At 50.9% G+C, this 14379-nt stretch overlaps 1 protein-coding gene across 1 annotated transcript in view; it reads left to right on the top strand.

Moving 5' to 3' along the window:
• The window catches only part of LOC142906464 (ethanolamine kinase 1-like), a 62441-nt gene that overhangs the window by 26368 nt on the left and 21694 nt on the right, over nucleotides 1–14379 (top strand). The window contains exon 3 of the mRNA XM_076054246.1: nucleotides 3401–3522. Coding sequence (XP_075910361.1) covers nucleotides 3401–3522 — 122 coding nt within the window. The remainder of the gene's footprint in view (nucleotides 1–3400; nucleotides 3523–14379) is intronic.

Genomic DNA, 14379 nt, shown 5'->3' with positions numbered 1-14379 from the left:
GAGACGCCGCTACCGCTACCGCTACCGCCAAACCCACTGCACCTCCCGCCACTCCGGAAATACAAAATCGGAATTGTTATTTAATAGCGGGTAGAATCCGATGAGCCACGAATGGGTTGTTTTTTTTTTCTTCTTCTTGCCGAGATACTCCCCAAGTCGCTCCCAAATCAAAGATCTGGCGGCGGTTCCCGGCAGCACCCGCCCGCTGCCGACGTTCGCGGTTCCAATCTGGCAGGCCTCCACCGATATTGCCGCGTTTAATGTTCGTGTAAAAAGTTAAAAAGTAAAAAAGTTCAACGATCTAAAAATAACCAAAATGTATGTCAAATTTATATTTTAAAAAAAAAATTACAATTAAAACAAATTTTTTTTTAAAAATTCTGTAAAAAAAAAAATGACGATAAGAAATTAAACATGAAAAAAATGACAGTATTGAAACATAACAATAAAAAACATATATGAATAAATTATATTTTTGAAAAAAAAATCGTACAAATGTTTACTAAATTACACCGCTCGCCATCTACTTAGCGGAAGACGTTGAAGGATCCACGTTGCAGTCGCTTGATACACCCAGTTGGACCCATCCATCGCCTGCCATGGCACGAATATACCAAATGGCACTAAGCTCGTAATATTGCTATAGTTACGTATTATTATAATGCGCACTACTCCTAATGTCTGGCCAGGCGGTTTGTGCTTAGGTGGTTTGTGCTTAGGCGCTCTGGCAGTCCGTGCGGAACAGTGGTTGGTTCTTCACTCATTTTCCGAGGGAGAGGGGGGGGCCCCACTTCCACCAATAAGACGACTTCGGTGTGCACGTGAGGGCCACTCGCGCCACTTCTCACCATTGGGGGGGTCTGTGACCACCTGCACCGATGATTATGATGATGATGATGATGGGGGGTGGTGTCTTTCACTTTTTGTGCGTGGCACGCGTGGTTTGAATTAAGCATTTCAATTAGTTGAGACACCACAGCCTGGAGGCACAGCGGCAGGAAGCCCCCCCCCACCCACCCGGTCGAGCGTTCAATCCCCGGTTGGGAGATTGACTCGACCCATCATCCACCTCCACCCCGTCCACCTCCGGCGTGGGTAAACTGGGTACCGCTTCATGGGGAAGTCGGCGGTGGATGGCCCTGTGTTCAGGGTTGCCCCCCCTCCCTGCCATAGGAATGTGGACATTTCCCCAGCGCTGGCTGCGGACGGTGAGGAAGGGAGGGAAAAGCACCGATGCCGTTGACGGCTCGCTCGGGCAGGAGAACTCTCGTTCACTTGAAGAATAATAATCATTTAAAAAACACACAAATTTTAAGTGCCGCATTCCACCCGCGGCGGGCCCGCCAACGCGCCCGCCACCATGTTTGGGACGAAGGAAATGATCGGGACCCTTGTTCGCCGCAGAGCGAGGCGACGGTGCGGCGGGGGGGGAGGTGGGGGGAGGGTCAATTTTGAAAAGGGGTGAATTTTCAAGTCGGGACGGCCATTAACGACGACTCAATGTCTCGCGAGCAGAGAGGCAAAAAGCGTTGTTCCAAAAAGCCTCGGGGGGAGCTGCACAGTTGCCAAAGCCCCCCCCCCCCACTCCCCCACCTCCTGCCCCCCCCCCCCCCCGACCGCCCCCCCCCCCCCCCCCCCACCACGGAAGCTTAGCCTGCTTGGTTCTTCATTCCACTTTTTTAGTAACTCGAAGCAACGGCTAAGCAGCCCAACGAGCGAGGTTCCCCTGCCGCGTGGACGCTGGCGAAAGGTTTCGTGCAACGGGTTCAGGGCTGGGAGTTGTTGCGTTTTTTTTTAATGTATTTTTTTCTTGGATCGACATTCGAAAAGGGGAGCAGCAAGCGAGCGAGCGAGCGTTTCCTCGCCGTTCAAACTCCCGGCGGTTGCGACACGAGGGGAGAGGGGGAGGGCGCCGCGAGATTTCTCCCGGTCGGCTCGCCGCTGGGCGTGCCGAGACGACGGTTTGATTCGTTTCTAGATTTGAAGCTTTCGTGGCTGCAAGGATCCATACTCCGTGGTTCTGTTCGGTATAAAGTCGCGTATTTTTTTAGCTACGTGACTTTACCGAATAGAACCAAAGAGTATGGATTCTTGCGGTCACGAAAGCTTCAAATCTAGAATTGATAACCTCCACGGGGAGGGCTTTCACCTATCCGTTAGAGCTTTTAACAGACAACGGGCACTCCAGCGCTGTCCTCGAGACAGCCTGGTCCCTTCGCCTGATGAAGGCCGCTTGTGTTGTGGCCGAAACGTCGTGATTTTTGTTGCTTTATTTTTTTACCTACGTGACTTTACCGAATAGAACCGAAGAGTGTGGTTTAATTCGTGTTGGCCGTGTCGGTTTGGCGGCAGAGGGACAATTCCCCCACACAAACTCGTCCGGATAAATCTTGATTTGAAGCTTTCGTGAACTGCAAGAATCCATCCTCTTCGGTTCTTTCGGTAAAGTCGCGTAGGTAGAAAATGAATCGCGACGTTTCGGGCTCAACACAAGCGTCTGTCATCAGGTGGATAGTTACGTGGCCTATAACCGCCCCTTCGCCCCCAGCGGTCGATTATTTTTTTTTTCCGTAACGTCATCCGTGAAAGCGTTTTGCGTGAACGGTGATAATATTTTATTGGTCTGTTTAACACGTAGGCTTTCGTGACCAATATCATCCATAGTATTCTTAGCTCTTTCGGTAAAGTCACGTTGAAGGGAAACAATAAAGTAATAAAATATATATAAAACAATAAAAAATTATCACGATGTTGGTTTTTCACACCAACGTTGGTTTTTCACACCTGATGACGACCGTTTGTGTTATGATCGAAACGTCGTGAGAATTTTTTATTGTTTTATATATTTTATTATTTTATTGTTTCCCTTCAACGTGACTTTACCGAAAGAGCTAAGAATATGAATTACTGCAGTCACGAAAGCTTTAAATCAAAATCGTCCGTAGTGTAGGTTTTTTTGGGTTGGATCGCATGGATATGAACGTGACGAACCCTTACTATGTCGGCTGGTGGCGGGCTTAACGAAGCATTTATATTTACTCTATCTCACCCAAGATAACCTATGTCACGGACTTTTTTTTTTTAGCCTGTTGATTTTTTTAATGGAGAACCGAGAGAGAGAGATTGAGACGTCAAACGACGTTTTTTTGGCTCTTGCGACGCTGATTTTCGTGCGCGGATGTCGCCGTGAGTTAGCCGGGGCCCGCTGCTGCCAGTCTCTTCTGCCTGTCGGCCCTCTCCCGCACCACCCACACGCCTGCCCGCTCGCCCGCCCGCCCCGCTTGCCGGTGATTTCCTTTCCTCGCCTCGCGAAAATGAACACCCCGAGAGTCGGATCTGACCCCTGTGCTGCCGCTGACTCTGCCGCTGCCGCCTGTGGTGACGCGTGACCTTGCCGCAGGTGCTGCAGGCCTACGGCTGCGCGCCCAGCCTCTACTGCACCTTCCTCAACGGCCTCTGCTACGAGTTCATGCACGGCCACGTCCTCGACACGGCGCTGGTTCGGCAGCCGGACATCTTCAGGTGAATGGCGCGGGACGGGCGCCAGCAGTTTGCCGTCGACCGCAATTGTAAACGCTCCGTCTCGCCGCCTCTCCTTCTTCACTCCTTTTCAAAGACAATCGAGTGGATGGCAACATCTAAAATTACAGCTGTAATCTGCTGCTATTAATCCATTATGGAAGAAGAAGAAGATGGAGAGCGAGCGAGAGGGTCCTCTGCCAATTAAGCGTCTGGGCAGTTCAGACATTGAATGTGGCAACCAGGCCACAAGTTGTTGAGCTTGCGTTGAAACCAGTGCTACTGCGGTTGTGTGCACTCTGAAGGAAGGCCTGATTATTTTGCACACCCCCCGCCCCCGTTAACTGACCGAGCATGGATTCTATCGCAACTGATAAAAATCACGCTTCGTAATTGATATTTGGGTCATAAAACAACCAAAAAAATTCCCAACTGCTTTTTGTGTTTGAATCGGATTGTCCTTCCCACGCACCCTCCGATTTAGCACGGGTTGGCTACGTATGGTGCCGAAGCATTTCAACACATCGTCGGTACAGGCAGATCACAAAGTAATCCGGACAAATAGATATAAAATATATCTTTTTTTAAATCTTCTATTTTGATTTTACCCGGTATAAGGCCCAATGAGCTATGTGGCTCTTTTTTCAGAAGTGACCTGGCCACAAATGATAGCTCATCGAAGTGGATTATTACGTGGAAATTTTATAGTAGCCAAATACTCTTAAGCGCGCATGTTTCTAAATGCGGAGGGGGGGGAAAAGCGGGACGACCCGGCAAAAAGTCGATGCAGCCACGGGGATGGAAAGGGAGAACATTCAAACTCCAAATATGCAAGCGTCAGGATCGGCAGCGGAGACCACGCTCTCCCCCCCCTGATGACGGGCGCTTGTTGCGTTGCGCCCAAAACGTCGCGATTTTATTTTATTTTCTACCCACGTGACGACTCTACCGAGAGAACCCATAGAGTATGGATTCCTGCAGTCACGAAAGCTTCGAATCAAGAATGCATTGTATGTCTTCTTTGGTTCTTTCGGCAAGGTCACGTAGAATGAGAATAAAATAATAAAGTAACACAATTAAAATTCTCACGACGTTGTTTCGGCCACAACGCAAGCGGCCGTGAGAATTTTTTTATCGTGTTATTTTATTATTTTACTCTCATTCCGCGTGACCTTACCGAATAGAACCAAAGAAGATGAATCCTTGCAGTCACGAAAGCTTTAAATTTTAAATTGAATGCGTTGTACGGTTTAGCGTCGAACTCGGACCCATGTCTAGCACGGAGCACGGGTCGACCATCAAAGCGAAATCGGGACCGGGCATGGCCGATGCGGCGGCCCGAGAGGGAGACGCGCTGTCCGACGAATCCCCTTAAAAACCATCGACCGCATCGTAAACACGCCGCCGCCGATGCTACGGTCCTCGACTCCTTCTAAAGGAGGGATCGGACGAGATCCCCCCCCCCACTCTGCTTCTTGAACAGACGATTGAGTGGATAGCGACGTCTAAAAATCGCATCTAAAAATCTGCCGCCATTAATCCATACGAATGAAGAAGACGGAGGGAGGAGGGAGGGGGAGGGAGGGAGTTGTCTCTGCCTAATTAAGCGTGGGCAGTTCAGACGATGAACGTGCGTAAACCAGGCCGCATGTTGAGCCTGTGAAAGCATTGCCACTGCTAAAGTCGTTGTGCGCTGTCAGACTGAAGGGGGCCGCTTTTGCCTGATGGGATGTATCAAACAAAAAAGTGTGTTTGCGTGGCGTGTTCCGCTTGCTCACGAGAGCGCGCCTCCTCTCCCCGCCCCCCTCCCCCGTACCTTCCGAGTGGTTAATTATCTCTCCCGTGTTTATCTAGATTAGGATGTTTGCGATTTTTTTTGCAGTTACTCGCTGTTTTCTGCACAAATGGATGAGGGGGGGGGGGGTCTGCTAGACCTTATCTGGGGGGTCAAGTTTGAATTGGAAAACCTTTTGTTTGTCATTGTTAATTATTTCTATTCTCTGATAGATGGAAATCAGACGAGTGGGCAATGTGCCTCCTTCCCCATATCATCTGTCCCCCTCCACGTGGTAAACGGGAACGCCCCCATATCGGCCATTGGCCGCACGGCTCTCCTGGGAGGGCAATGAACTTGATGGCAAAAAAAAGCTTCAACTCAAGCAAAGCTCTTCGGAGAGGTTTGGACATTTAGGTGACTACTCAGAGTCACGCGGGCTTTGCTTGAACACAGTGCCGGTGAACTTCTAGATGGTTATAGGCAAGGACCGGTTTCCACATTCAGTGTCTCATCAGCAGCAGAGTCAAGCTTTGCTTGAACCCAGTGCTGGTGAACTTCCAGATGGTTATAGGCAAGGACCGGTTTCCACATTCGGTGTCTCATCAGCAGCAGAGTCAAGCTTTGCTTGAACCCAATATTGGTGAACTTCCAGATGGTTATAGGCAAGGACCGGTTTCCACATTCGGTGTCTCATCAGCAGCAGAGTCAAGCTTTGCTTGAACACAGTGCCGGTGAACTTCTAGATGGTTATAGGCAAGGACTGGTTTTGAAATTCAGTGTCTCATCAGCAGCAGAGTCAAGCTTTGCTTGAACCCAGTGCTGGTGAACTTCTAGATGGTTTTCGGCAAGGACTGGTTTCCACATTCAGTGTCTCATCAGCAGCAGAGTCAAGCTTTGCTTGAACCCAATATTGGTGAACTTCTAGATGGTTATAGGCAAGGACTGGTTTTGAAATTCAGTGTCTCATCAGCAGCAGAGTCAAGCTTTGCTTGAACCCAGTGCTGGTGAACTTCTAGATGGTTTTCGGCAAAGACTGGTTTCCACATTCAGTGTCTCATCAGCAGCAGAGTCAAGCTTTGCTTGAACCCAATATTGGTGAACTTCTAGATGGTTATAGGCAAGGACTGGTTTTGAAATTCAGTGTCTCATCAGCAGCAGATTCAAGCTTTGCTTGAACCCAGTGCTGGTGAACTTCTAGATGGTTATAGGCAAGGACCGGTTTCCACATTCAGTGTCTCATCAGCAGCAGAGTCAAGCTTTGCTTGAACCCAGTGCTGGTGAACTTCTAGATGGTTATAGGCAAGGACCGGTTTCCACATTCAGTGTCTCATCAGCAGCAGAGTCAAGCTTTGCTTGAACCCAATATTGGTGAACTTCCAGATGGTTATAGGCAAGGACCGGTTTCCACATTCAGTGTCTCATCAGCAGCAGAGTCAAGGTTTGCTTGAACCCAGTGCTGGTGAACTTCCAGATGGTTTTCGGCAAGGACCGGTTTCCACATTCAGTGTCTCATCAGCAGCAGAGTCAAGCTTTGCTTGAACCCAGTGCTGGTGAACTTCTAGATGGTTATAGGCAAGGACCGGTTTCCACATTCAGTGTCTCATCAGCAGCAGAGTCAAGCTTTGCTTGAAGCCAGTGCTGGTGAACTTCTAGATGGTTTTCGGCAAGGACCGGTTTCCACATTCAGTGTCTCATCAGCAGCAGAGTCAAGCTTTGCTTGAACCCAGTGCTGGTGAACTTCTAGATGGTTATAGGCAAGGACCGGTTTCCACATTCAGTGTCTCATCAGCAGCAGAGTCAAGCTTTGCTTGAAGCCAGTGCTGGTGAACTTCTAGATGGTTTTCGGCAAGGACCGGTTTCCACATTCAGTGTCTCATCAGCAGCAGAGTCAAGCTTTGCTTGAACCCAATATTGGTGAACTTCCAGATGGTTATAGGCAAGGACCGGTTTCCACATTCAGTGTCTCATCAGCAGCAGAGTCAAGCTTTGCTTGAACCCAATATTGGTGAACTTCCAGATGGTTATAGGCAAGGACCGGTTTCCACATTCAGTGTCTCATCAGCAGCAGAGTCAAGCTTTGCTTGAACCCAGTGCTGGTGAACTTCTAGATGGTTTTCGGCAAGGACCGGTTTCCACATTCAGTGTCTCATCAGCAGCAGAGTCAAGCTTTGCTTGAACCCAATATTGGTGAACTTCCAGATGGTTATAGGCAAGGACCGGTTTCCACATTCAGTGTCTCATCAGCAGCAGAGTCAAGCTTTGCTTGAACCCAACGTTGGTAAACTTCTAGATGGTTATAGGCAAGGACCGGTTTCCACATTCAGTGTCTCATCAGCAGCAGAGTCAAGCTTTGCTTGAACCCAGTGCTGGTGAACTTCTAGATGGTTATAGGCAAGGACCGGTTTCCACATTCAGTGTCTCATCAGCAGCAGAGTCAAGCTTTGCTTGAACCCAGTGCTGGTGAACTTCTAGATGGTTATAGGCAAGGACTGGTTTTGAAATTCAGTGTCTCATCAGCACAGGGCCGGATCTAGGCGTGGAGGGGGGAGGGCTTTAGGGGCTTCAGCCCAGGGGGCCTACAGTGACGAAGTGAATAGTTTTTTCACTTGTGAATGCTGAATTTTATTTGTTGTTCGCTTTGTAAAAATACATTTTTTTACTTTGTTTTCCTTTTGAAAATATTACTGGGGGGGGGGGCTCACAGTAATTGTAGCCCAGGGGCCTACAGAATCTTAATCTGGCCCTGCATCAGCAGCAGAGTCAAGCTTTGCTTGAACCCAGTGCTGGTGAACTTCTGGATGGTTATAGGCAAGGACTGGTTTCCACATTCAGTGTCTCATCAGCAGCAGAGTCAAGCTTTGCTTGAACGCAATATTGGTGAACTTCCAGATGGTTATAGGCAAGGACCGGTTTCCACATTCAGTGTCTCATCAGCAGCAGAGTCAAGCTTTGCTTGAACCCAACGTTGGTAAACTTCTAGATGGTTATAGGCAAGGACCGGTTTCCACATTCAGTGTCTCATCAGCAGCAGAGTCAAGCTTTGCTTGAACTCGGTGCTGGTGAATTGCCGGATTGTTATAGGCAAGGATCGGTTTTGACATCCAGTGTATCATCATCATCATCAGCGGCAGAGTCAGGCTTTCTTGTTGAACCCACCGCCGGTGAACTGCCCGGATGGTTATCGGCCACGGGCCGCTTTCGACATTGTGTCTCGTCGGCGCTAACAGCTGGCGACCCGCCCTATGTACCTAACCGGTATCGGCGGGTGCTTGTCACCGGCCTGGGGGGCCGGGGGTGAGCAAGTGACCCTGCTGACGCTGCGCCTGTCCGCCTCGGGTGACGGTGGACTGGCAGTGCTACCCGACCACCCCCCCCCTCCTCCCAGTGCCGCACGGTCCGGCGCTTCTGCGCTCGCCGCTGGGCGTTGCGAGACCGTGGCGGGCCTGGCGCTCGCGGCCGCGGTGCCGGTGGTGGGCTGGGCACGGGCTGGTGGGAGAGGGGGTCGGCTGGGGTCAAATTGCGCTAGCACGTGGACTTTGGAACTCGTCTTGAAAGGCCCAACGTTTGCCGAACGTTCACGGTTTGCGCGGCGGGGGGAGGGAGGGGGTGCGTTGGGGTTTTGTTGTGAACCGGTGGCACGATTGATTTGTTTTGTTTTGTTTTTTTTTTTAAAGAGCACAAAGGGGGAAGAATTATTATTTGGTTTAGGAGGCTCGCCCACCATCGCCGAGGGCGGAGGTGGGGCGTTGCCGCATCTCGGCCAATGGCGTGGGGCACTGCACCGCCATGAAGCAGATGCAGCAGCAGCAGCGGCAGCGGCGGCGGCGGCGTTTCTGACGTGCTGTGGCGTGGCTCTTCAATGGGCGTTTCATTAACCCGCGACTACCCCGCTGAACTTTTATTTTGCCGGGTTAAGGGGCCATCCCTTTAGTGCGTGCGCAAAAATCTGTCAAAGCTTGACCACCTCGTACTCTTTGGTTCTGTTCGGGTAAAGTCGCGTAGGTAAAAAAAATAAAACAACAAACATCACGACGTTTCGGCCACAACACAAGCGGCCTTCATCAGGTGAAGGGACCAGACTGCCTCGAAGGCCGCTTGTGTTGTGGCCGAAACGTCGTTAATTTTTGTTGTTTTATTTTTTTACCTACTACGTGACTTTAACCGAACAGAACCAAAGAGTATGGATCCTTGCAAGTCACGAAAGCTTCAAATCTAGACTTGACCACCTCCCCTCACTCCCTGTACCCACGCGTACTTTTCACACCCCCACCCACACCTGCGTACGTATGCTTGACGCACCCCCCCCCCCGAATTCTATTGAACGGCCGATATTTAATCCACGCAGAAACGATCGAGGATTCATAATATTAACGTGTTCAAGCAAACAGTCCACGGCCGGACTGTCTAACTCATTTGAAGGCCAATGTAGACTAATTATTATCGAGGCTTCACCCCCCCACCCCCCCCCCCCGTTTCTTGTGCATTGTCAGTAGACCCCCTCCATACGCATTTGGGTTAACCCCCCCCCCGCCCTCCATGCGTACGTACTAAATATATGGCCCCTAAGGGCGCCCACTGAGGTGCTACGTAGCTTTTTTGTTTGTTCAGAAGCGAACCTGGCCTGTGTGCAATCGATAGCTCCGATGACCGTCGCTCGCCCGTCGCGTGGAAATTCAGAGCAGCAGCCAAAATACTCTGAACGCCGCCCGCCGTTGATTCTAAATGGAGAAGGGGAAAAAAAAAAACGGAGGACCCGGGAGGAAAAAATCCACACAACCACGGGGGGGGAGACTCGCAAACTCCAAATATACAGGAGGGGTCGGGATTGACCCCACGCTACCTCCTGTATATCAGGCGAGGTCGTTAACATCTCATAGCTGCCGTGATGATGATGATGAGAGAGACTCGCAAACTCCAAATATACAGGAGGGGTCGGGATTGACCCCACGCTACCTCCTGTATATCAGGCGAGGTCGTTAACATCTCCTAGCTGCCGTGATGATGATGAGTGAGAGAGACTCGCAAACTCCAAATATACAGGAGGGGTCGGGATTGACCCCACGCCTCCTCCTGTATATCAGGCGAGGTCGTTAACATCTCCTAGCTGCCGTGATGATGATGATGAAAGAGACTCGCAAACTCCAAATATACAGGAGGCGTCGGGGTCGGGATTGAACCCACGCTACCTCCTGTATATCAGACGAGGTCGTTAACATCTCGTAGCTGCCATGATGATGATGATGATGAGAGAGACTCGCAAACTCCAAATATACAGGAGGCGTCAGTGCCTCCTGGAAATCCACGTGACCACAGGGAGAGTAGCCGTGCAACTCCGCCTGATGAAGACCGCTTGCTTGCGTTGCGATGAAAACGTCGTGGTTTTATTTTTTGCTTTTGATTTAATTATTTTTTATTTTAATGTTTTTTTTTCTACCTACTTGACTTTACCGAAAGAACCAAGAATATGCAACCAAGGCATCATTTAGGATGCAGCCGCGAAACCCGCTCCGTCAACCGGGACGCGTTCGGGTACACGGGGCCTGGTGGGATATTCGCGTGCGTTCTACAGCGGAGAGAGGGGGGCACTTTTGTTCTTGTGTACAGCTAACAAAAATCTTTCAACTTTTTTTTTTAATACACAGCCCAAAGATCTACTCTCTTTACAATAATTCCCGAAAGGGCCGGCAACAAACGGTGCAGTTGTCAAAGGCGTAAATCGCTAAAGTTGCCGACGCGGTTGGCTGTTGCGAGGTTATTGTTGTTATTGCTCATCGCTACCGCACCTCCCCCGTTGATGCAATGCGTGACGGGCACAGGGGTGTCTGTGTGTGTGTGTGCACGCGTGTGTGTGTCTGTGTGGAAGGGAGCGATAGTGTAGCGGTTAGCGCGCTGCGCTATGAACCTGGCGACCCGGGTTCGATTCCCGCTCACGGCCAACACCAGTGACGATTATCTGAACCGGTCCCGGGCCTCCCCTAGGTCGACTCAGCCTCAAATGAGTACCTGGTGCGGTGTGTAAACATTGCCACTGGGGAGACAAAGGCGGTCGGGCGTGGTGCTGGCCACCCACCCCCTCGTGTACCGTTCCGGCCTTCATAGGTGCTCGCTAACAGCACTTGCCCCTACAGTCTGTTAAGGCTACACGGGGGATCTTTGTCTTTGTCTGTGTGTGGAAGGGAGCGGGAGTGTGGCGGTATTGAACGCGTCGTGCCACGAACCCGGCGACCCGCTCGCGGCCGCCGACACCACCGGTGACGATTATCCCAAACCGGTCCTGGTGCCCCCCCCCCCCCCCCCCCCTCTCTCTCCGCTAGGTCGATTCGGCCTCGCGTAAGTAGTACCAGGCGCGGCGTGTGGTGAACATCGCCGCTGGGGTTGACGAAGTCACAGGCCGGGTTGTGGTTGCCGGCCACCCCCAGACCGCTTCGTGTGCCGTGCCGGCCTTCATAGGGCGCCGCTCCTCGCTCGCGGCAATTGCTTCGTCAGCCTGTTTTGAGGCAGTACGTCGGATGGGGGCGGGGGGGGAGAGAGAGCTTTTGGGTTGGTTTCTTTTTTTGTGTGTAGCAACCTTTCGTGACTGCAGAATTACTGCAGTCACGAAAGCTTTAAATCAAAATTTAACCTTTTTGTTTGTTTGTTTGTTACGATCAGAGAGGAAACGAGAAGACGCTCGGTGTAGTCGGCACTTTGCTCCGTTCATCATTTCGTTTATTTGTAGTTTTTTTAATGCTTTGCTTTATGTAACCCCCCCCCCTTTTAAATGAAAGACACAACAAAAAAAATTTCTGCTCTCTTTACTCCTTCCCTCTCTCTCTACCCCCCTCTCTGCCTCTCCTCTCTCTCTACCCCCCTCTCCGCCCCCCCCGCCTCTCTCTCTGCCCCCCTCTCTTCCTACTCCATTTGGCTCTCTCTCGCTCTCTCGCTCTCTTTTACGCACGAGGGATCGGGAGCATTGGGAGGCTCGGGGAGAGCCGTGGCTTTAAATGAGGGAGGTTGTCCGTCGTCGTTACGGGAGTTTGTTGGGGGGGGGGGGGCGGGGTGTGGGGAAAGAGGCGATGGCGGTAGGGAGGGAAGTCTGATGTTGGGGGATGCTGCCAAGGGAAGAAGCGAGAGAGAGAGAGGAGTCTTGTGGTCTGGTGTGTGTGGCGGTGTATGGTGGATAGGTGGGTGGGTGAGGTGAGTAGGTGGATGAGTTGTTGTGACTGGTGGTGGCGGCGGTTGAACAGTGTGGTGGTGGTGGTGGCGGCGGTTGAACACAGTGTGGTGGTGGCGGTTGAACACAGTGTGGTGGTGGTGGCAGCGGTTGAACACAGTGTGGTGGTGGTGGCGGTTGAACAGTGTGGTGGTGGTGGTGGTGGCGGTGGTTGAACACAGTGTGGTGGTGGTGGCGTCGGTTGAACACAGTGTGGTGGCGGTTGAACACAGTGTGGTGGTGGTGGTGGTGGCGGTTGAACACAGGGTGGTGGTGCAGTGTGGTGGTGGTGGTGGTGGCGGTTGAACACTGTGGTGGTGGCGGTTGAACACAGTGTGGTGGTGCAGTGTGGTGGTGGTGGTGGTGGTGGTTGAACACAGTGTGGTGGTGCAGTGTGGTGGTGGTGGTGGTGGTGGTGGTTGAACGCAGTGTGGTGGTGGTGGTGGCGGTTGAACACAGTGTGGTGGTGCAGTGTGGTGGTGGTGGTGGTGGTTGAACGCAGTGTGGTGGTGGTGGTGGCGGTTGAACACAGTGTGGTGGTGCAGTGTGGTGGCGGCGGCGGGATGGTCTGGTGGTGGTGGTGGTGGGCAGTGGTGGCGCAACGGTGTACAGGATGAGAGAGGACGCGGCGGCGCCTGGTATTACAGGAGCCCTGAAAACGTGGGCCGGAGGAACGAGCGAGGCAACTTCACGGGTTAGCGTTAACCTTGGTAGCGGCGCTTTCGGGTCGGGTGACCCTCCTCCCCCCCCAACCGCTGGATCAATGATCGGGCCGCACCGCGCACCGCCCTCGAATTCTCCCCGCCGCAGCACGAGGCTCTTGCGGCGATGCCTTTCGCTGTTGGCATTGGTAGCCCCGGGGGAGGTGTGGGGTGGGGGGGAGCGCTCGAGGACTGTTTGAACAATACTCGAGGCCACTTTACAAAGTCGGGCCGCGTGTTTGTTTTGTTAATAACGGAAGGGGGGGCACGAGCGGGCCGGCGTCACGGGGCTGACTTTTTTTTTTGGCCACTCCCTCCTCCCCCCCCCCCCCTTATTTTGATGATCTCTCGTCAGATGCTTCTTCTTTGGTTCTTTCGGTAAAGTCACGTAGAATGAGAATAAAATAATAAGCTAATTTGATAAAATAACACGGTGAAATTCTCGCGACGTTTCGGGCCACGACACAGGTGAGAATTTTATCGCGTTATTTCTTTGTGTTATTTTATTTTATCAATTTATTATTTTATTCTCATTCTTACGTGGTGGTGACTTTACTGAAAGAACCAAAGAAGATGGATGAATCCTTGCAGTCACGAAGGCTTTAAATCGAAATTCGTCAGATTGTCTTTTCTTTTTCGGCAGATGCGTGAAAACTTCTCCTAGGGGGCTTATCGGTCCTGACTTTTCATCTTAACGACTTGAATTTTGATTTAAAGCTTTCGTGACTGCAGTAATTCGTATTCTTAGCTCTTTCGGTAAAGTCACGTTGAAGGGAAACAATAAAATAATGAAATATATATATGAAACAATAACGCAAACCATCATCATCACACCTGATGATGACCGTTTGCGTTATGGTCGAAACGTCGTGAGGATTTTTATTGTTTTATATATATATTTTATTATTGGATTGTTTCCCTTCAACGTGACTTTACCGAAAGAGCTAAGAATATCTTAACGACTGTCAAAGCGATTTTTTTTTTACACAACGTATACATATACAGGTTGCCTCCCCAAACAATTTTTTAACGCTCATACGGGACCATCGTTTTTTTCATGGCTAAAGAACGGTTGATGCCACACTGCGTGACATGATAACAACAACTCTCTTTATGAATAGCTTCAAAAAGCATCCACTTGTTTTCGCCTTCGTTGTCAACGCATCGCTGGGATCTCGTGGCGAAGTTGA

The sequence above is a fragment of the Petromyzon marinus genome, chromosome 65 (assembly GCF_048934315.1).
Source record: "Petromyzon marinus isolate PM22_M1 ecotype Great Lakes invasive population chromosome 65, UKy_Petmar_22M1.pri1.0, whole genome shotgun sequence".
Classification (NCBI taxonomy): domain Eukaryota; kingdom Metazoa; phylum Chordata; class Hyperoartia; order Petromyzontiformes; family Petromyzontidae; genus Petromyzon; species Petromyzon marinus.
Note: the sequence above shows the minus strand (reverse complement) of the source record. Positions and strands in the feature narration are given on the sequence as shown.